Source organism: Psittacula echo, assembly GCF_963264785.1.
Source record: "Psittacula echo genome assembly, chromosome: 15".
NCBI lineage: Eukaryota > Metazoa > Chordata > Aves > Psittaciformes > Psittacidae > Psittacula > Psittacula echo.
Window position 1 is genome coordinate 11,070,909 of NC_137751.1, and position 22,456 is coordinate 11,093,364.

The following is a 22,456-nucleotide window of genomic DNA, read 5'->3' on the forward strand; positions in this document are numbered from 1 at the left end:
TTACCATAACGAAATGTCAGCTTGCCACCAGCTTGGCTGTGGAGCAGATGTCTCCTCATAATGACTGTTGTTGCAGGGTTTGCCATGTTTATCCTCACTGCCTTGCCAGGCTGTTACAGCATTAACTGGCTCACATCTCAAAGCGGCCACGCAGTTAGTTGCTGCACATCTGGAAGAGGATGTAAGCACCTGTGCTCTCCAGCGGGTTTTAGTCTGCTGGGTCTCCGCATCAGCTCTTTAATGTGCCAAGGAGAGCATCCCCCAACTGTGCTTCGAACTAACAAGAGGTCCTTCCAGAAAAACATACCTCCAAGTGAGACTTCCCCTCCCCAGACACGGCCTGCTCGAAAGCTGGCTTGAAAAGAGCAGAACAGTTACTTGAAGCTTGTTCTTTCTTGGTCCTAAACCATAAATGGAGATGCTCTGTAGAGCAGGCTGCCTTCATGGCAATGTGTGGACCACGTTTGTAAAGCAGGAAAGGGTTAGACCAGCATTTCCTCCACCCAATTACGTGTTTCCTAGGAGATAAGAAAAGGGCTCATGTGGAGGTATAGAAAAAACCCATGCTCTGTTTGCAAGAAGGAAATGTGAAAACAGTGGTTGTGGCCAGGGGAGGAGGGAGCCCGAGGGGTCCTGCTCCCCTGGGAAGGGCAGTAAAGACTTGGTGCATTTCATCTCCTGTTCAGTAAAGTCTTTTGGGTTTTCTGCAGCTCTGCTTTTGGGGTCATTTTGTGTTCTGAAAGTTGGGTTTGATTTTTAAACTTGTTCTCCAAGTTCCTGAGGAGTCAAGCACTTCCCTACAACTCCCTGCTTCATACAGCAAGTTGCTCAACCCACCAGCTGAAACGATGAGGCCAAACAAATCTACAGAGTTTGAGTGGTTTCCTTCTCTGACAGCAAAGCTTAGTCCCCCTGGTTGGGGTGTTTCTGGGTTCATGTCTCTTCTTTGCACGATTACTGGTGAGAGATGTATCTGAGTGTTGTGCTCTGGTGTACGTCCCAGTGAGGCACCAAAAAGGAATGGCTATAGGAAATGGAACTGCTTCTCCATTATATTACACACGCAGCAGCAGCTTTGAGTGGGGTGCCTGAGCTGGCACCTATTTTCATCCTTCTGGACAGGTTTCTTTCCCCTGGGTGCATTGGCTGCTGTGTCAGACCACGCTCCTGTGTTTTGTTTCAGTGCACTACCAGAAGATCATTCACCGGGACATCAAGCCTTCCAACTTGCTCTTGGGAGATGATGGGCATGTCAAAATTGCCGATTTTGGAGTCAGCAATCAATTTGAAGGGAATGATGCCCAGCTTTCCAGCACGGCAGGGACACCAGCCTTCATGGCACCAGAGGCCATTTCAGACACTGGCAAAAGTTTCAGTGGAAAGGTAGGTCTTTGCTCACAGCTTGATGTCTCATGGGACCCCCAGGCATGGCACAAAGGGCAGCACCACACCTGAAACCTTTGTGTGTTGCTCACCCAGGGATTGTGGTGCAAATTAGGGTTGTTCTTAAGTAAAACTGACCTCTAATTCTGTGTTGAGTCCAGGCAGAAGTCACACTGGTGTTGTTCTGGACAGAGGCAGACACTTTACTGTGCATACCTGCTCAGACGGGAGCCATGTTAAGAGTCTTTGCCTTGCCCAAAGGGAAAGAAGGAAACTTGATTCCTTTCCAAAATAATCAAGAGGCACAGGGGGCTGCTGTACAACAGGGTCGTGTCTGGATCTCCTGAAAGTGAGAGGCACTGCTGAGCGCTCTAATGCAGACATAGGGATATGGTCTAATGGGCTTTTCTTTTTACCTGGAAGACTTTTGAGGTTCAGCCTTGAATGGTGTCATCTGTAAGGAGAAGGAGCTGCTTGCTGGTCACTGCGCTCCACAGCAAGGACAAGAGAGGCAATGTCTGTCCCAGCACAGTCCTCATTCCTCAGGCATGCTACAGATGCCTTCAGGAGCCCAAATTCAGACAGAGTCTGCGCAGTACAACAGAAAATGTTCAATGCATACAAATAATGTTCTCTGAATCAGTGGGAAAATCCAGCTCATTCAGATAATCTGGATTGCATCTCGTTTACTGCCTGTACATGCTTTCTTTCAGGCACTTGATGTATGGGCCATGGGAATTACCCTCTACTGCTTTGTTTACGGGAAGGTAAGCTGGCTTTCAGCTGCTGGAGCTCTGCAAGGCAGTGTCTGTCTGCCTGGCTTTTGACTCATTCCTTTCCAAATAAAGGAAAATATTAGAAACAATGACCTGTCTTCTGCAAGCTCCTGTTTTCCCCCATCACCCTGCAGATGAGAAGGAGCTAATGCAATCTGTGGAAAGGATGGTTTCTAGAGTTGATCCCTGTGTTCAGAGCCGTTGTTCATGCTATGACTCTAGAGCAGCATTGGTAGCACCAAGAACGGTTTGTAGAAGGATTAATCCATGCTGCCTGTCTTTAGAAACAAGCCAGACAGGGCATGGAGAGAGGCACAGGTTTGATCCCAGGCTACTGCAGCACTTCAGCAAACCAGGTTACAGAAAGCTCTGTGTGCCAAAGCTGAGGTGGGCCAGATGGAGTCCTCTTTGGCAGAGCCAACTCTTCAGAGCTGCCTTCTGCAAACTCCATGTCCTGTCACAAAAAGCCCCTCATCCCTCCCATCCTCTCCCAGGGCAAGCAGCACAGCAGGTATGTGGGGTCTGTGTGTGCAGGTATGTGACCTGAACCTCCTGTCCAAACACTGACCTCTGCAGATCCCACCACACAGGTGTAAGGCATCCAGCTCAGGGTAGGAAGTGGCAGGGGAGATGGCAGAGCTGTCTCCATTGCTGGTGTGATATTGCAGAGCTAAGTCAGGATGGAAAGTATTCTTTGTCCTGTGTCTATAATGATGTCTCATTTGGGCCAGGATCTCCATTTTGCAGGTAGAAATGGAGCAGAGATAAGGAAAATGTGTAGTTCATGGTCACCTGATAGGCTGGATGGAGGAGGGTATCCCATCCACTTATGTATTCCCTAGATCCCTCTGCTGTTCTTCTGTGTTTATTCTTTAATAAGGAACAACCCAATTTATTGTTGTGGGGAGATGTGATGTATCTCCATCTCTGTGTAGAATCAAGAGAGAACAGAGACTATACTTGTGTATGTGAGTGACAACACCTAAGCAATGCCAGGCTCTCTGACAACTGGAAAATGTTCTGTTTGTTTTACAGTGCCCTTTTATAGATGAATATATTCTGGGTCTTCATAATAGGATCAAGAACAAGCCTGTGGAGTTCCCAGAAGAGTAAGTGACCTTTACTCAGCTACTGTAAAATAACATTCAGTTCTCAGTGTTATTCACCGTGCAGCATTAATCCTGGTAGGTCACCACAGGGGGACAGACAAAAGGGGCTGAAGTGCTTTGCTTTCCCCTGGGTCCTTCTCATGGTTTTTGTGCTGATGATGTTGTTGAGGCACTACAGCTGCCTCTGCTGCTCATGTGTTCGTGTTGTGTGGACAGGGAGTAAAGGAAATGGCTCTTGAAACCTTTGGAAGTGAAGGGATTTCAGTATGGGTCTAGTAAGTTCTGCTCTGGCTATTTGACCCTGGAGATGCTGGATGTGTGGTTTGGTTGGGGTTTTGTGTTTTCTCCGCATGCGGTAGCCACCCAGTGATTCCATGTGTTCATTTTGAAAAGCAGTGTGGTTATAGATCTTGGTCTCAATCTAAGTAAACACATGCTTTGGACTTGGAGCTGGGGAAAGTGTCCAACAGAAGGCTGCTTGTCCTGAGATACACAACCACAGCTTGGTGCATCCCCACTCTTCAGTCTTCTCCAGCATACTCCAGGAACACATGAGTTTGTCCTGTGTGCTGGCAGACTAGGGCTAGAAAGAGACCCCAAACAAATTAATTTACTCATTTGATATTAAGACGCTGCTCCCACCCTGCTTTGGTCAGTGAAGGAAACCCTTGTTGGCCACAGTCAGAGCTGCATGGTGGGGACTGTTGGGCTGTGTTAGGTGGGCTGGCTGGCTGCACAGTCACAGCACATCCTGTAGCCCACAGAAGTGCACTCAGCATTGCAGAGGGACATGCCAAGGCCACTCACATGACATTTGAGCAGTAAGAAGTTCAGCATCGAGGTGCCTAGTGACGAGTGTTTGTGGTCTTGTCAGAGGAGCCTGGCAGGAGGTGATTACGCTCAATATATGCTCAGTCCCTGACACTGTGCCTTTTCCCTTCATGCATTTCCTCCATCTTCAGGCCTCAGATGACTTTCTGCTGGTGATTAATTTATTTCTCCTGATTGCTATCAGGTGAAGCAGCCAAAGCTGGACTCTTCCTTTCCTTCCCAAATCAGCCCAGTAGTCAGGCAAAGAATTTCTGACCCTATTGCTCCTTTAATAAAAACGTAGAGATAAAATGACTTGATTTAAATAAGCATGAGGAAATTAAAACTCTAATGAAAGGCACATCTCATATTGGAGAGGAAGGGAGGGATGTTGTCAGGGAGCCCATGATGTGTGCACGTACCCAGCATCTATCACGTGAATGTTTTGTGAGATTCTCAATGAATCTTTAGACCCCTCCAGTGAAGGGCTGGGGCTCTGCCTTGGCAGTCCCAGCCTTCCTTCTGAGTCTGCAGAAAGCAATGGGTGCTCGGTCTGTCCTAGTTTAGAAGTCTGCTCTGGGTGGAATGAGGCAGACCAGCTCCACAGGCTGGTTCTTTACCTCTCCACTGGCTCTGAAGCACAGACTGCAGATAGCTCAGATGGAGCCACCTCTGCTCAGGCTGTTGGAGCCCATGCTGAGGTCTGTGTGGACCACACATTTCAAGGACCTTAGATGAACAAAGAGGTAGCAGCCTGGAGTTTATAAGCAACCAGTGTTTTATCCCTTCCTCCTCCTTTGAACCCCATCGCTGAGAGTCTATAAGGAACTGGTACACAGAGTGCCAAGTTTCAGACCAAATCCTTACAGACTTATGAGAATCCATTTTATTGGTAGCTGACAACAGATATGAGAAAGTGTAATCTCCATATCAGCCCTACAAAAGTATCAATGCGTGAGGAGTAGTTATATATTGAGAGAAAATTCCTCTGAAACACGATGGAGGGAAATCCACAGCTGTCATCTTTAAGCTGTGACTAAACTTTTCATGGACAAAAGGGATTGAATTGTCAGGTGAGGTTTAATAAATGCAGTTCTATTTCAGCTAGTTGCTTTGTTCAGTTGCACTTATTGAATATCATAGAATATCTCGAGTTGAAAGGGACCCATCATCCTGTGGCCACAGGGTCAGGCTGCTTGTTAGATGGCAAACACAGGCCCCAGTCATGGATATGGAGCAATTTGGGCAAGAACCCTGTGCTGTTGGTGGAGTTTTACAGCAAACCAGGCTTTGGGCTGTTAGAACACCAAGGCTGCTCATGCCACATTGCTGTGTTCCCGCTGGTTGCTCTATGGGCAGGGCAGGACTTGGTCTTGACAGCACTGCAGCAGCAGAAGTTGTTTATGTTTCCTTGGCAGTGTTCTCTGTGCTTGCTTGGGCCCTGGCAACATTCCCATTCTCCCAGCCATCATGTATTTGGGTTAGCAGTCAGCTTACAAGTGACTGTTCCCATCTGTCTCTGCAGTAAGTTATTAACATTTAATGGGCTAACTGGGTGGTGCTAAGAACCTTTTCTTCATTCAGACAGTTCCATTGGTGATAATTGGGCTGTGATTTTGTTTGGATTTCTCAGTGACTTGCTTTCCCAGCCTAAAAAAAGCTGCACCCCTGGTTGGGTTGTGGGGGAGCAGAGAGTTACTGGGTGTTGACAGCTCTCTCTGAACTACATCTATTTGTTAGATAAAGGCAGCAACAGACACACACATAAAGCTGGAATTCACTGGAGTGGATCCACCCTGGCCTCCCACAGAATTAGCATCTCGCTACACTTGGGAATATTTTGGTTTCAATTTATTTCACCATGGCTACAAAAGATACATTCCTGTCTGCAGACAGTCTATGGAAACTCATTGCCTGTTTCCTGACAACCTTTAGGACAGAGATGGAGCTGACTGTACTGGCATCATTTGTCCCTTCCCTTCCCTTAGAGATGCTGGGGTAAATATTTAGCAGTCAGCATTCGTGCCAGTGAGTCCTTGGCATGACACAAGGTAAATGGGACTAGCTCACACCCTGATGAAACTGGTATAACTAAAAAGCAAGCTGGAGAAGTTTCTGTCCAGACATGTATTAAGAGAGCCAGAAGGTGTACTGGCGAGTGTAGTTTCTCCTGGTGAAGAGCTGAAACTCAGGATAATGTTCTCTGACCTGCAGGCACTCTGTAAAATGATCTGTGGTGCTGGCAGCCCTCGTAACTGGGTGCTGAGCTCTGTGATGCTTTGCCTTTTCCTGAGAGCTGTTACAGAACTACAACTGTGAGAAATTTCACAGATGTATTCCATAGATAGTGCAGGCATTTTAGATGAAAAATGCCATTGGGTACAGCATGGAGAGAAGGGAAATCAGAGACCTGGCCATAACCCACCTGACACTGTGGTCCTGTTTACAGGGCTTTTCCTTATGACATTAATCCTGTGTTGTGTAGAAGTCTGACACAGAGAAATGTTAGGTGATGATGTATTCTAATTGTATTTTAAATAACACAGTTGCTGGTTTGGCACAAATCTGATGTTAAGTGTTTTAAAAACACCTTCTCGCATGTATCTCCGTGTGGTTCTCCTGTGGGAGCCTGTTTATTCTAACCTTCTAAATGCACTGTCACTCCCCATAGCTGTTTCTCTGTGCCTGGAGCTCATCTCAGGAGCAGCACCATTCTTCCCATTCCCACTTAAATTGTTACCTGCAGTGCAGCCTAGGAAGTGGGAAGTCTCTGAGGGCTCATCCTGCCATTCCCCTTGTCTTGGCCATAGTGCCTGTGGACCTACAGCTCCCTGGTGCAACTCTGAAAGTGTTCAGACTTTCAATTGAACCCATTTTCCACCCTCCCCACTGAACAAGCAGCGTTTCCTTGTGGTTGGTTGTTGAAGGTCTCATAACCAAAGTCCACATAAAGTATTCATACATTATTAAACAGCAGCTGTGTTTAGCTGAAATATCCCTTCCTGTAACATGGCCTTCTTTTAGGTTTATGACAGTTTATTCCCTCCTCTGCTTGGTGGGGTGCAGGGGAGGTGGGCAAAGCACCTCGTCCTCATCAGTGTTTTCAGTCTGAGATCCAACCCTGCTGGGGAGTGACATTTCATGATGCCAAATTCCATCATCTCAAAAGTCATTTGTGATACAGGCTCTCAACTGCCTAATGCAATTCTGTCATACGCTGGCATTTTATTTCAGTAGCACTTTGATAATACAGATGAAGTGTGTTTTGAAGACATTGCCTGCATCATTAGTGACAGACTAGAGGGAGAGACTGCAGGGCCACTGGCTCCATGTGAATAAAATGGCTTTTGTGCTCAGGCACTCTAGTGCTTGGATCTTAGAAACAGTGTTAAAAAATCCGATCTATTTCTCTTGGTCTGTTCATTCCCTCCTTCTGTTACCCCAAGGCTGAGCTGTACAGGTAGGAAATACCCACTTACTGAACTGGCTGCCATCAGCAGTCATGGAAGCAGTTTAGTTAACACAACCTGCTTAGCTGAAACCTGGATGTCAAAGGGTGATGTTTTATCCAGCACATTTGCTCATGATGGAGGTTTGGCAAATCAAGTAATGCCCTTCTTGTATCATACAATTCGACTCCAGTTCTGCCCTCAGTTCCATTTTGTAGTCCCAGAATCCATCCTCTGAAATTCCCCTATAACTCTTTTTAAAAATGACCTTTCATCCATTCCCTTGATCCTTTGTCCTGCATTTTAAGAGTGTGCAGCAGTGTTAGTGGGCAGAACAGGACAACCCAACCTTATAGCAGTGACCATGATGCCTGAGAAGGAACCAAGCCAACGAGACCTTCCTTTCTCAAGCCAGGTTTGCAGAGAAAGTATCTTCTGAGCGGAGCAGAGTATAACCACAGTAAGGACTGTGCATGCATGGAGCACTTAGAATTCCATGGTCAACTGTATACTGCTGTTTTCTTTACTCAGAGCACAGATAAGTGAAGAGCTCAAGGAACTGATTCTACGCATGCTCGATAAAAATCCAGAAACAAGGATAACAGTCCCTGAACTTAAGGTAATTTGGACATTGTTGTTATAGTCTTTCAGCTCAGCTGATTTTGTTGTTCCTTTGGTACCTTCTAATGAGGCAGAGCTGTTCCCAGAGTTTGTTTTGGGAGCTTTCTCTGGCACACGGCCTCAGAAAGGGAGAGTGCTCATTTTGCAGCGTGTAACAGCTCTGTCACTGCTGCTTGCTTGGGGAATATTGACAAAAGCTTTCTTGTTTACTTGTTTAAATTGAAATTATTCAAAAGCTGCCTGATCCTCAGGGAATCCCTGGGAAAATCAACACTGTCATGGGCACTGCCAGCTGCAGAGCCTGGGCTGTCAGTGTTGGACCTGTGTTACAGGGGCTGGAAGTGTGCTCCTCCTCTGGTGCTTGCATGGTCAGCAGCCTCAAGGCAGCATGTCTGTTTCTATCAGCATTACCTGGGAGATGCTTTTTGAGGATGCTCTCCCCTATGTACTCTAGAGGTTTACGTGGTGCCCAGGTGGCAAGGTGGGTTGTTTGCTATTTATTTAAGCAGGAGGCTGTTGCAGTAGCATGAGGCCTCAGTACTTAGACCCAAGTACTCCATTTTAAGCATCTGAGCAACCTGATTTAGTTGAAGATGTCCCTGCTCATTGCAGGGGTGTTGGACTGGATGAGCTTTGAAGGTCCCTTTTACCCAAACTATTCTATGATTCTACCTAAATCCTTATTTGTGCAGATGCATATATGATCTTGATTTTCCCAGGTAGTGAGCACGCATAACCCTAAGTGAAGTGTGTGCGCTTGAGAGAAGAAGATGAAAATGCTTTGGATAACTCAGATGTTCAAGGTGTTTCAAACTTGATTGAGAAGGTGCTGGGTTCCTCCAAGATGCTGGCAGTGGGTGCAACAGTACTGGGAGTTAGGGAATGCCATCTGGCCCTGCAACATATTGCAGCAATTTCCAAGGGAGCTGGTTGAACCACATCACTGGAAGTGGAAACCAGCCATACTGACAGCTTACCCCTGTAATCAGTCCTGTGCCCCCATTTCTCTCTCATCACCAGCATCACAGCATTCTGCTGTAGAAGGGAGACCTGCAGCTCTCTCTGTTCCTCCCCATGCAGGTGCATCTGTGGCTAACCAAGGGTGGTGAGGAGCCCCTGCCTCTGGAGGAGGAGCACTGTACTGTCGTGGAGGTGACAGAGGAGGAGGTGAAGAACTCAGTGAAGACAATCCCGAGTTTGCCAGCTGTGGTATGTATACACCACAACTGCATTCTCTGCATGGGTCAAGAACATGGTGCTTTGCTGAAGCTTTAAAGTGATGAAAGAGGTGTGAGAGGGTACATGTGTGCTCCTGGCATGAAAAGCTTGGACTTTCAACCTGGTGTGAACTTTTTGTTCCTCCAAGTTCTGCAGGAACTGTGTGAGCAGCACTGTTTATATCAGTCTGGCTGCTCTAATAGGAGCTGTATGGTTATACCCCCAAAGTGTCTGGCATCAGCCACCCCAGAACACCAGAAGCATCCCAAGTGTGTTTTGTTTCATTAATCTAGAGGTTGCAAGACACCTAATTCAGCTCCTCAAAATGAAAGCTCCAAACCTGGAGGTGACCTGGCCAGAGAAGCAGGGGGAGGACATCTGCCACAGTGTATATAGCTGGCACTTGCCTGCCAGCCAATGTCGAGGGCTTTCTTGGCAGTTTGTGTGTGGCCAGCTGGAGATCTGCTAAGGGCAGTTACTACAATGCAGGTACCTTTGGAGGGTTTCTCATGGGGAGAGAGGTGATGAGCATGACAAAGACCTGTTTTCACAGCTCTTGTGGTGTGATGTTAACAGAGACACTTGCCCAAACAGCCAGCTGGGGCAGTGGAAACCATCCTTTCCCCTGGATAGCAGGAGCTAGCAGCACTCTAGCTACTGCCTGCCTGCCTGCCTGGAGGATGGCCCAGGAGAGCTCTGGTGCCTCCTTCTCATGGGCTTGGACTACCTCTTCACCTCTTGCTTCACCTCTTGCCAGCAATCGTGTGTGTCCAGGGGTCTGAGCTCGCTGCCTAAGGGAGCGGCACTGTCACTGCCTGGAAGTCAAATAGCTGTTCTGTGGGTTCCTTTAGTTCATGCTCCAGCTTCAAGTCACTCAGTCCTGCTGTTCTCACTGCTCTGTTTTGCTTCCTCAAAGATCCTTGTGAAGGCCATGCTAAGAAAACGCTCCTTTGGAAACCCATTCGAGGTTCAGACGAGGCGGGAGGAGAGGTCCATGTCTGCTCCAGGGAACTTACTGATGTAGGTATACACAGCCCTGGCTCTGCTGCACGTGCAGAGTAAAGGGTTTGGGGAGGAGGAAGAAAGCAGTTTGCAGATGTTTTCTGTAGCATTTAAGGACAAAACTCCCTTCTAAATCAAACTCTAAAGGTTGAAATCTATGTCAAGTCCTCTAGGATTCAAATCCAATGCATTAAAGGAGCCTAAATACTGTTTATAGACGCAGTTCTTTGTAAGATGGGTTTGGCTTAAACACACGTAAGGTGCTAAACTTGGGTGTGATTTTTAACTTGTTAGTTTGTAATACACTGTGATCAAAGATTGATTAGAGCTTGGTGAACTAAAATAAGTTTAATTACAGTCTAGTCTAGATATAGATTGGAGGGTTTAATACTGCCATCCTTTTTTATGAACAACAGAAAAAGTGCCAGATATGCAGTTTGCATGTTTTACAAACTCAAAATGAGATGATGGGGTTTGTCTGTGGTTTGACTGGGCAGAGACACTGTGGAGAAACATGGGCAGGCAGTGGAGAATGCTTTGACATTGCTTTTTTGTTTGAGAAAACATAGAGTGTTTTTTCACACTGGCAGTTATGAAATAGTGGAACACATTGCAATGGGATATTTTGGAGGTTGATATAGATGGCTATGCTGGGATTAAAAAGGGAATAGATGCATTAATGACTATTAGATTCATCAACAATTTTTAAGCACAATGGTCTGGATGTACAGGGGTGGAGGAAGGTTTTCCTTGTCCTTTACTTGGCTCTTCCTCTTTCTCCGTCATTTTTGTTACTGATCCCTTTCAGAGCCAGGATGCTGGGCCATCCATCCTTCCGGTTACTGCTGGACCAGGAACAATTATTTTCATGTTCCCACCCCACAGGATCTGTAAAGCTGTGGCTCACAACAAAGCTGTGTTACCCTAAAGTGATCCTTTCTCACTCAGAATCCCAGTACCATGCCTAGCAGACTCCCGTGAGGGTGTGCCAAGAGTCTCAATGCACCTTTGACAATGCAAATAGAAGAGTCTCTCTCTCGTGAGTGTGTTGGGATTTAAGGGCTCAGCTCAATTAAGGATTATAATGCATTAGAGCCTAAGTGTGTATTGGAGACTTGAGTAAAGTCTTTGCCTTTGAGTCCATGACCAGTTAGTATTGGGCATCAGTTTAGCATTTAAACATCCGTAGATGAGTGCTGCTGTGGGGACCTCTCTGGAGAGCATGGCAGTGACAGCTCCTTTGCCAGCTTAGCGCAAGGGATTTGTCCTCATTTGTTTCCCTCGGCTCATTGCCTTCCTAATTAATTATTGCTAATTTGGCACTTCTCTGCCCGTATCTTCACTATCATTCCTGCTCACCGCATTGCATTGCTCTAAAATGTAAACATACACTTCTCTTCAAATGTAGTAAAGTATGCTAATTCAGAGCAAGGCAGGGCTTCCTTTCAAACCCTGCCTGAACTGATATTTCAAGGTGGTCTTTTCTAGCACCCGGAGCCTCTTCCCGAAAGGGACCTGTTCCCTTCCACCTTCATTTGAGATGCTTAAAAACCCATGCCACTAACCAAGCAGCTGGTGGGAAAAGTTGACCCTGTGGCTGTTTCCTGCTTGGAGCTGGGTGCTTTATTATCTGCTCAGAATAAGTAGTTTATTTGATCTCATGTAGCTGTGAAGTTTCTGATTAACCATACTATCAATGTCTAATCCCTCTTGACATCTTTTTAGGTCTTCAAAATTAGCTGGAAGCCTCCACTTTTACTTGTCTCCTTTCCAAAGTTGATAGACAAATTCTTCTCAGCTTATACAAACCCAGCATCTTTCGCTGTCTCTACTCATTCCAGCCCTGTGTTTGCATTCAGGCTTCTTGTACAGGTTGAAAACTGTGTATCATTTCCACTGTTGTGCTGCTGTGCCCAGTGCCCTTGGTTGACCAGACACGTCAGATCAGGGATGGAGCTGCGACCATGCATTGTAAGCACTTAGAAATGTCCAAAAAGAACATGGACGGTCTTTAAATGTGCCAGTTCTCCACTGCACTAACTCCTGCATTTTCATTTCTCAGTCTCATGCCATCAGTGCCAATTTTTGGCAGTAAAAATTGACTTTATCCTCAATTAATTCATGCACGACTGAAGCTTTGAGGACTCATCTCAAAACTCTTCTGTTTAAAAGCCAGACATTGGCTAAATCTCTTCAACAAATAGTGCTGTATATTAAACACCACAGCAGGGAGGCATTTTATAAGGAATGTAGATTATTGTTTCAGACTTTGAAAAATGCTATACTGGTTGAATCTAATGAAAATTACTTCAAATTTAAATAGATTTGTTGAATCTAATTACATTGATTTGAAGTGAACCAAGTCTAGATGGGAATGTTCATTGTTCACTGAGTTATCTCTCGATTACAGTGTTATTTCCACCAGGGCAAACAGAGTTAGACACTAAACCCATCCAGTTCTTAATTCACAGTGGGTTTTCCTCTAGTAAAACCGGTTTTAATAGGCATATAAAATAGAACCTCAGTGCAAATCATGAATAGCGCTGTGTTAGTTAAAAGAAGTTTTGAGTGAGTCTGGATGACTATAAATTTCCAGGACATACCAGGAACAGATAATGCTGTTGTAGCATAAGGTCCCTGTAGAGTTCCTGCATGTCAGGTGCCATTTCCACCCCTGTAGATGGAGAGGGGACCCCAAAAGTGGGACTTGCCAGGAGTGCAGTGCCCGCAGCCATCACTGTCCTCTGGCCATGCTGCCGTGTGCTTGCCCACAAAGAGCTGAGAGAAAAACAAGCCACAGGTTCCCAAGCTCTCCACCGCAGAGCTTCTCCTCCCCACTGGCAGTGTCTTTGGAAAGAGATAAATCAGCTTTTGTAATACTGCATCTCCTGCTCGTTATAGGTAGAAAATAACTTGTTGTGTTTCTGTATTCCTGGAGTAATGGTGGGACTTGATGATCTTAAAGGTCTTTTCCAACCCAGTTGATTCTATGGTTCTATATAAGGAAAAAAGAAAGGCAATCAGAAAACTCCAGTTTCACATTGAATTTAATGAGGCTGCATGTGAAATTGCCAGAGCCCCACTCACTGCTGCTTCGAGTGTCTTACATCTGTGCCCATACTGAGAATACGTTTTGCAGGAAATCCTCTGACAGCTGAGTCTGCTTTCTGGTATTTGATGTCTAATTGATGGTTCTTAAAATGGATCTGTCCTTTAAGCTCCCTCTTTGGGATTTGGAGAGGAGGAAGCTAAATCATGTGGTTGAATCCTTATTTTTAATTTCTCTCTGCACTACCTATACACAGTGTGCTGGGCTCTGTTCTTGCAAAGGCTTTGTGCAGAAGCTGCATGTGCAGAAGTCTTTGTGATAGCAGGAGGCCTTTCATGTTTGCCACAGCCTTTGTTCCTTTAGAGGACACCATTAAGACACCAGTGATTTGAAATAGCTCTTAAATTAGTACTGGGAGGAAAGAGGACTTTTTTAGCACTCCTTAGATCTGCAAGAAGCAAATCCTTTTCTGAGTGTTATTTATTGCTTTGTTTAATAGCACTGAAAAGTGAAAAAGGCAGCTGTTAAAATGGCAGACACATTCACCAGGTAGAAGGGATCTAAAATGAAGATGCTCCCATTCAGCAGTTGTTTTGCAGCAGCAGCACCTCCACACACCTAGAACTCATGTGTGAATGCTGCTATGCAGAGCTCTCTAGCATTCCCAGCTAAGTTCTGGGTTTCTATTAGCAGTGTTTGCTACATTTCTTCTGCTCCAGATTTCTCCTAATTGAGTCAGCCCTGGCTTTACCACACTTTATTGCTCTCATTTATTGCAACTACTACCTATCAAATTAATTGCGGTGTTTTGACAGACCCAATTTACTTTCTCATTATGGCTGCTATTACTAGTGATGAAGTGTAGTTGTCAGCTCCTGTATTGGGGGATCAGGCTGGATTTAGAAAGCCTGCCCTGTTTCCAGCCTTGCCAAAAAGAAGGCAAGAGTCATTATTGCCCTTAGGGCCATACTGTCCATGTAGGCTTAGGCACGAGGAAGCAGGAGGGAGAGGGAGGTAAAAAACTGGCTGCCCCGGGTCTCCAAGCAGAAACAGTTTTTCCCAAAGCAGCCCAGAGGTACTTGTCCCGTGGGGGCTTTGTGCTGAGAAAGTCCCAGGGCTCAGCGCCACAGGGCTGCTCAGAACTAGGCTGCAGAGATCCCCCTGGGGCTGCCAGGTTTACAGCATCAGCTTTGACAAGGGAATGGCTGCAGGCTGGGTTTAGGTTTGCCAGATGTGTCCACTGAAGATGCTCCCTTGGTCTCTGCTAGTCCTTGGTGTCTGTCTCTCCAGTGCCAGGAGGATTTCAGATAGGTACCATGTAGATGTGTCAGAACAGAGTCGAACCCAACCAAAAGCTGTAACAATTTTCACTGCAAGGAGAGAACTGCGCGTCTCACAGGAAGAGGCGTGCGCCACAGCGCAGGTAGGTATCCTTGTGGTCCACTGGTGCTAAATCACACAGCCCGGGAAAGCACAGCCAGACGTCAGTCCCCAGTAGGGGCTGGAGTGGGTTTGTACCAGTGCTACCAGTGCCCACCTTTATCTGTGCTTCAGGCTGCAAGTAAACAGGACTCACGCTCCATCCTGCATTTCATCTGCTCACTAGGCTTGTTAGGTATAGAAAGACAAGCTCCTTTGCCTGCTGCCATCATCTTCATGATCACTTTCTTTTTCTCACTGTTTTGCTGTCAGGGACAGGATCCTCTTAAACACATATTTGCATCCATCTTTAAGGTAATTCAGTGTCTATGTTTCCCCTGGGTGCTGTAGAAACCTTTGTCCTCTCCTCAGCCTGTGTGATTTGTGTGGTAGTGAGAACATTCGGCTCCATCCCTTCTTCCTGTAGGAGCAATTTTACTGCAGTAGTTCTCTGTGTGTGAAAATGATGTTTTAGGTATGCTTTTTTTATTACTAATATTTGTGATTCTTCGGCATTTCAGCCTTTCTTAGGAAGGGAGGGATGAAAAAAGCCAGCTGGGTTTTAGCAGGAACTGCTGTTCAGCCCCATGTTAACAGGGTGAATAGCTACAGAATTTGGGAAAGGCTAAGCTTTGGAATTTGGGCTCACGCTTAATACCTAGTGGTTATGCAAAAGAAAGACAGCTGGAGCCGTCTCTCCTCCACTGCTCCCCTGTGCCTCTGCCTCTGATGCCAGACTGGGAGAGCTCTAGGCCAACCGAAATGAGGTCTCTCCATTCAGTCTTGAGCTGTGACAGCTTTGTCTGGTTAAATCTTAGTCATGGGCTGTCTTATGGATGGCTGGGCTGGGTAGAGGTGTCACTCCTCAAGGATGCCCTGGCGTGCAGTGCATTAGCATCCTTAGTTGCATCCTTAGTTGTTGCTCAGTGCCACAACTTTTAAGTCTCATGCTCTGCCAGTGAGAAGGGGCACAAGAAGCTGTGAGGGAGCAGAGACAGAACATCTGACCTGAACTAGCCAAAGGGATATTCCATACCATAGAACATCAAGCTCAGTGTAGAAAATGGGGGAGTTGGCAGGAAGTCACTGACTGCTGCTCAGAGATGGTCTGGGCATTGGTCAGTGGGTGGTGAGCAATTGTATTGTGCGCCACTTGTCTGGTTGGGGTTTTATTCCTCTCCTTATTTCCTATTACTATTTTTTACTTCAATTATTAAACTGCTCTTGCTTTGGAGAAGCAGTTATGGTATCAAGCCATCGCTCTGATCTGTGAAAGAACACCTCAGATGAAAGACAGGCAAACCACAACTCCCCAGATGCAAACTAGGTAATCTGGAAACATTGGAGCTGGTCTGCAAGACTTTCTCCAAGAGTCAGGTACCTCCTTGGGATGCTGCAGCCAGGAGAAGGGCATTCAAGGAAGTGCAAAGCTCGGTCTTCGGGGTGCAGATACCAAGCAATTGCATAGGCACAAGCTGCTCAGTACTGCAGTGCATCGAGCTGGTTACGTGGTATCAGCACAAGAGGCTGATTATTTGCTATTTCCTCTCGATGTTGTTGAGCTGGGGTAGAAACACCCCCTGCTTTATTTCTCGCATTGCTATGTGCCTATAATCTCTTTATTTCCTTGCCATTCATGTAGAAAACAAGGGAGCAGAGAAGGAGGCAGGGACCCGGAGCTGCCCAACGTGTGTGAAGACGAAGCTACATCCTGAAGCTGCCTGGCTGTCATGGGCTGGTCGCTCACATGCTGCTGCTGTTGTACCCATCGTGGTGTTGTCTAGCACACGTCTGCCCTCATCACTGAGTCTGGGGCCTGCAAAGCAAACAAAACCAGAAACAAACACGGACCAACCCAGGAAACCAGAAAGGAGGAACTGAGCAGCAATAAGAAGAGCGAGTCCTCCGGCAGCACGGCTCCAGGGGACTGGCTTGGCCTCCTGGGCAGCTGCATTCCTCATGCAAGGTGTCCGTGTGCTCCTCCCTGTGTGCCTTGCTCTCCACTTGTGCTTCACGTGTGGGCTTTGTAGTTGGGTGTCTTGGCTGATGAATGTGGTTTTATTTGTACCGCAGCAAACCAAACGTTGTCTTAGGCATCAGTCTCCCCAGAGATGTTCTCTTTGCTCTTTGCATCCTTTATTTCAAGCATCAGGAAAAACAATTGCATCAAAGCCAGGTTAAAACGCGGCAACGGTTTTATTTAATGCACTTCTGTGTTATCAGGAGACAGCCCTGCTCTTGTTGGAGGTGATGGCAAGATTTCTATGGATATCAGATAAACGAGGATGAGATATTACTTTTGGAGTGAACACTCTCACTCTCTGCCTTTCTTCCTCTTCTATCCCTTCTCTTCTTACCCCTCAGTTTTGCACAGGGTGAATCCTGCCACCATCAATGGCTTTGGTCAGGGCAACATCATAAAGCAGGAGAACTACAGGATCCTTCCTTTAATTGTGCAGTCAGCCTTTGAATGTCATAAGGATCTGGAGCATTGGGTATGCTCTTACACAGGAAGGTTTAATCCCACTGAGGACAGCTGCTAACCAAGCGTGCTCTTCCCAAAGACCTGGGGCTGCACTCCATCTGCTGCACCCAGTCCTGCATGCATGGACGCTGCTCAAAGCTGAAAAGAAGTGGCAAGTTTGGGTTTATTTTATGTAAGGGTGATTTTCTTCCCCTCACTCATCTCTTGGCTCCTGTAAAATCATATACCTGATGCTTTAAAACTTTATTTCCTGATAAATGACCCAAACTGGGGGAACTCCCAAGGATGGAAGGGTTTTAGGCTAAGGAAAAGCTACAAATGAGATTAAAACATGATCTTTTGGGTTTTGAGGCTTTAATTTTTATTTTTATTTTAAGACTGTACGTTTTCTGCACATGCTGCTATTTTATCCATAGATTGCTTCTAAACTTGGGATTAGAAGCTTCGTCTCTACGGTTCGACACCAGGTGAGAGATCACACTTCATAGGGCAAATGCAGCTATTTCAGTGGCTGTTGGCTATACAGACTGTGTATAGCATCAGGGGTTTTACTCTCACACTCGGAGAGTAAAAACCAGTGACATCAATCCATCAAAATAATGTCAGTATTTTCCCTTGAGCATTATGGGGTCTGAGCATGCCCCTGGGAAGCCAATGGGACTGAATTCTTATTTTATAGTACTTAAATAAAGGACACTGGTAAATTTGGTTCCTACATAATCATCTTACTGCCTCTTTTTAGGTTAATCCTGAGGGCTTGGGACTTTGTCCCCTAACTTTTTTGTGTGAGGGGATACATGTATGAGGGCTGTTGGCAGCAACTGCTGTTCCCATCCTGTTTACTGCAGTCTGGTTTGGTGGTTCGCAATGCTTTTGTAGCTGGGCTTTGCTGCTGATGCCTTCTGCTGCCTGTCCCAGCCTGCTTGTCTTCAGCCACCTCGGTGGGATGCCAGAAGCAGTCACCAGCCACATCTCGCCTGTAAATACTGGGAAATTGGGAAATAATGTTGCAGCTGATGTATTTTATTGAAGAGACCTTTAATTCTTAAAGCAGGCAAAGGCATTAGATCATGTAAAGGTTATTGCTGTGGGCCCGTGCTCTGCATCTGGATGGTAACTCCTGCTTGCATTCATGCATCTGCCCTCAGCAACTGCGCGCTCAACATCCCCCAGGGCCTGTGGTCTGCTTGGATCCTGCTGCCTTGTAATGAAGATTAAACACCCATTGAAAAGGAGTGAAAATGGAGATGGGGACTTGGCAAGTCTGAGAGCACAGGGGGGCTCCACAAATGCAGGAGGAGGGGCTGGTCCAGGATGTTTGTTCCAGTATTTAAAGGGTGGCTGCAAAGAAGACAGAGATACCCTTTTTACAGTGTCCCATGGAAGAGGATGAGGGGTGATGGGCACAAGGGAGATCCCAGTCGGGCACAAAAGGAAGATTTTTCACAATGACAGCAATCAGCCATTGGAATAATCTCCCCAGGGAAGTGGTAGAATCCTCAACATTGGACACTGTTAAGATTTGGCTGGACAGGGTGCTGGGACATCTTGGCTTAGGACATGCTTTGTCAGGAAAGGTTGGACCAGATGATCCTTGAGGCCCCTTCCAACGTGGTGTTTTACAATTCCATGATGATTCTGTGCCTGGTCAGGAGGAACCGCTGCCCTTGGAGAGGATGATCTCTGGACACAAACTGCTCTGCTGGGGACAACGCACTGGGATGCCATCACATCCTGCTGCACACAGGGGGAAAGAGCAGGAACAAAGTGTCTGTCCTCCACTTTGTGGGAAAATGGGCTCTCAGGCTGCGTGAAGGAGTGACCTTGGACATGGACATGTCTTGGGAAGTCACCTCACCCCAGGGAGAAAAGGAAGTACTGATAAATCCCTATCTCCCTGGGACTTCGGAGGTCTAAGCAATACTTGGGTTGTACCCAAAATGCTCTAAGACTGCAAGTGTAGGGTTACTTATTGTATATTTAATACATGGTAAGAATAATGTGCTAATGCAGTCAGTTGTTGAGGCTATTCTGATGATGCCCAAGAGGGTGGGAGCCAGAGGGGCAAGGCTTTTCTCAGCCTCAACCAAACAAATGATCCTTTACATATCAGCTCTATGTCGTGTTCCTTTAGTGGTAGCTCAAGTGTCACTTCAGTATTTTGAGGGGAATGGGTATGGTTTATGATTCTCCCAAGCATCTACTATGAAAAGATTGCCTTTTCAGCTGAAGGAAGTCCTCCCGGAGCTGTTTCCAGAGGCCCAAGAAATAACGCAAGGTATAGAGCTGAGCTTGTGTCAAACCTTGTTCAAACTGCCAGCCATGGGCGTCTTTCTTTTCTATCTCCACAAGTCATACCATGTCTCAGACAGCCGTAGAACTGGCATGAAACGAAATGTAAACATGGCACAAGCAGCAAGAGAAACACGTTTATTCCAAGGGGGGGTAGGACTCCAGCAGGAATATACTCTGCTTCTGGCTTGGCTGAAAAATGAAATCCTGGCTTCTTTATGTGCATGTTTAGAGCAGCTTGGAGCAATGCTGCTCCTGCCCTGAAGAAAGGGAGAGACTAGAGAGGGTATTTGTTTGGCTCTGGTGAGCCAGCCCATTTATCTGCTCAGGAAAGTCGCTCTCTTCAGCTGGATGGTGAGATACTTGTCTTGCTTCTCTCTGTGAAGGAGGGGATAGGGTTTGGTATGGCAGGGCTCCTCCAGAAGCAAGAGCTGGTGCAGGCATGCTCTGATGCTTTTGTGTGTGTTTTTCCTTCCAGATCCTCACTTACCTGTGCTGTTCCTGGAGCACTGGGATGCTCTGAACTGTGTTAGCTGGGCTGTGTGTTGGGGACAGCTCCTCTTGCCCTGATGCGTGATGGTAGAGGCAGCCCTGGTCTGCTTTGATTGGCATTTCTAGGTGCAAGGGCTGAGAGACCCTGAAGGAAATCTCTCTTTTGGGGAAATCTGACATCTCTTTGATCTGCAGGAAGCAGATTTATTTGTCCTGCTCTCAGCCTTCAGTTTGGGAGGTAGTGCTAAGTGAACACCACGGTTTAGTCTCTCCTATCTGGCACAGGGTTGAAGACATTCACTGCAGTATTCCCCTTTGGGCAGGAATACATCACTGTGAATGTCACATTTGCAAATAAATGAGGTTTTCAGCTCATTACTGATGTATTGCAGCGTGTGAATGGATGCCTGGAGAACCACTGCACAGGGGCTCAGCTTTGGGCCCTGGTTTTCCCAGTGATGTCTCCATGAGAAATGGCAGATGAGGTGTAGCCGTGTGGTTTAGCCCTGGAGCAGGAGCAGGTCCATGGGGTGCACAACACAGAGGGTATTTGTAGGAGGCTGTGGTCAGGGGTTTCCAGTATCTGAGCTCTGGGGACAGGAGAAAGACCTGGAAGCTTTGGCTGCAGCACCGTGTCTCCCGCCTGGTCCATGTAGGAGCCTGTGGCCACAAGAGAAACCACATCCCCAGCAGCAGTGAGTGTGGCTGGGCTGTGATGATGTTCTGTGTTCTCAGTGCCTTGAGACACAAGAAGCTGCCCAGCAAGAGACTGGGCTTTCTGAAAGGTAAGTGCCACACGTGTTTTCTTTATCATTTTGAGTGTGGATAAGTCAGGCCTGGCCTGTGTTGGTCATGGTGGCATCAGTTACACGTCTTGTTGGTGTCCTCTGGGACCAGCACCTCCTGTCCGGATGGTTGGTTGCTTTTTGCAGGTTCCCTTGTCATCAGTGTTTGCTGTCTGCTCAGCAGTGTTCAGCCACAGTAACAGATGGTCCTTGCTTGGGACAGGGATCTCACCTTGGTGTGGATGGGGATAGCAGGAGAGGCTCCTTTCTGTCCCCAGGGGATGAGGATCAGTAAATGTAAGCACCTTCCCAAGGGAAGGGCTGTGCTGCAGTGCTGCTGAGAGCATGAGCAGGTCGGGTGTCCAGCAGGAATACTGCAGACTGGAAGGCAGACAGTGTGGGGTTTGTGTGTTTGTATAGCCTAGTTTGGGTGCCAAAGTTCTCCATTCATCAGGGCACATTTACAGTGGTGTTTGCTGAGCAAAGCAGTGGAAGGGGTTTCTTTTCTGGCCCAGAGCCTCCTACAGAAGACGATGCTCTGATCAGGTCTCTCCCAACCTGGATTCTCCCATGACCCTGTTGCTCTGAATGCAGCCTTCTATGGGAAGAGGGAAGGAAACCAGCTTGGGAATCAGTGGCTGCCTTTCCGCTTCCCTTCCAGAAGGAAAGCCATGTATGCTCAGAGTTGCTGCTAGCCCAGGCCCTGGGTCAGTGACCACGAACCATGAGGCAAAGTGTTCCAAAAACTGGTGTGAATTCAAGAACAAGAGCTGCAGCTTTTGAGGGTACAATTCGGATCCTCTGTGCGTAGGTTTGCTGCTGTTTCTGACTTATAGGCCTATTCTGTTGCTATTTAAGTCTCTTGTTACACTTGATGTTACCTATGATGCTATATGTACTCTGCTGTCATTCAAGCATGATGTATATGCACTCAGTACCGTAACGGCGCATGGCTGTTACACTGTAAATATGTACCATGAATAGAGAGGCTATTTTTTGCATGCTTTTCTACTCTAGACCTGAACAGAAAATGGCAATAAAGTCCACAGAAACGACACTCAAGTGTAAGTGCAGTTCCTAATGCAGCGATTTGAATTGCAAGGGACCTTAAAGATCATCTATGATCCAGTTCCAGCTCTCTAACAAGGGGATGCAGCATCCTGGTCCCACCTCAGTGGGTCCCATCCAGCCCCAAGGCTTGGCCAGTGGCATGTCTCAGGCAAGTAAATGCCTTCAGGGTTTATGGTTGTTTTGGGGTCTCGCTGGGCACTCAAGTTGGGGTTTGACCCAGCCACATAAATGGCTTGAAAGCTGCTTCCCCCTCATTTTCTTTTAAATGGGCTGCATTTCAACATGGAATTCTTGAGCAGTAAATGATAATTTAGTGCTTAGTATAATATTCATTAAGAGCTGACTTCTGCAGCAGCATTATAGCAAATACTAATTATTAGAAATTAAGGTGACAGGAGGGAATAACATTCTGAGTTGGATAAGTAGGAGTAATAACAGCCCCGGAGGGATAAGCGAGACAGAGCAGCGGGAGAATTCCCATTCCACAGGGACATG

General features: G+C 46.7%; 1 protein-coding gene across 1 annotated transcript in view; it reads left to right on the plus strand.

Annotated features, from left to right (window-relative positions):
* CAMKK1 (calcium/calmodulin dependent protein kinase kinase 1) overlaps positions 1-18,481 on the plus strand; it is a gene marked incomplete at its 5' end in the record, with an annotated part of 53,563 nt that extends 35,082 nt beyond the window's left edge. The window contains 7 exons of the mRNA XM_080630164.1: positions 1,184-1,383; positions 2,097-2,150; positions 3,195-3,268; positions 8,059-8,146; positions 9,229-9,357; positions 10,283-10,386; positions 16,479-18,481. Coding sequence (XP_080486290.1) covers positions 1,184-1,383; positions 2,097-2,150; positions 3,195-3,268; positions 8,059-8,146; positions 9,229-9,357; positions 10,283-10,386; positions 16,479-16,551 — 722 coding nt within the window. The 3' untranslated portion in view covers positions 16,552-18,481. The remainder of the gene's footprint in view (positions 1-1,183; positions 1,384-2,096; positions 2,151-3,194; positions 3,269-8,058; positions 8,147-9,228; positions 9,358-10,282; positions 10,387-16,478) is intronic.
* Between the last annotated feature and the right edge of the window lie 3,975 nt (positions 18,482-22,456).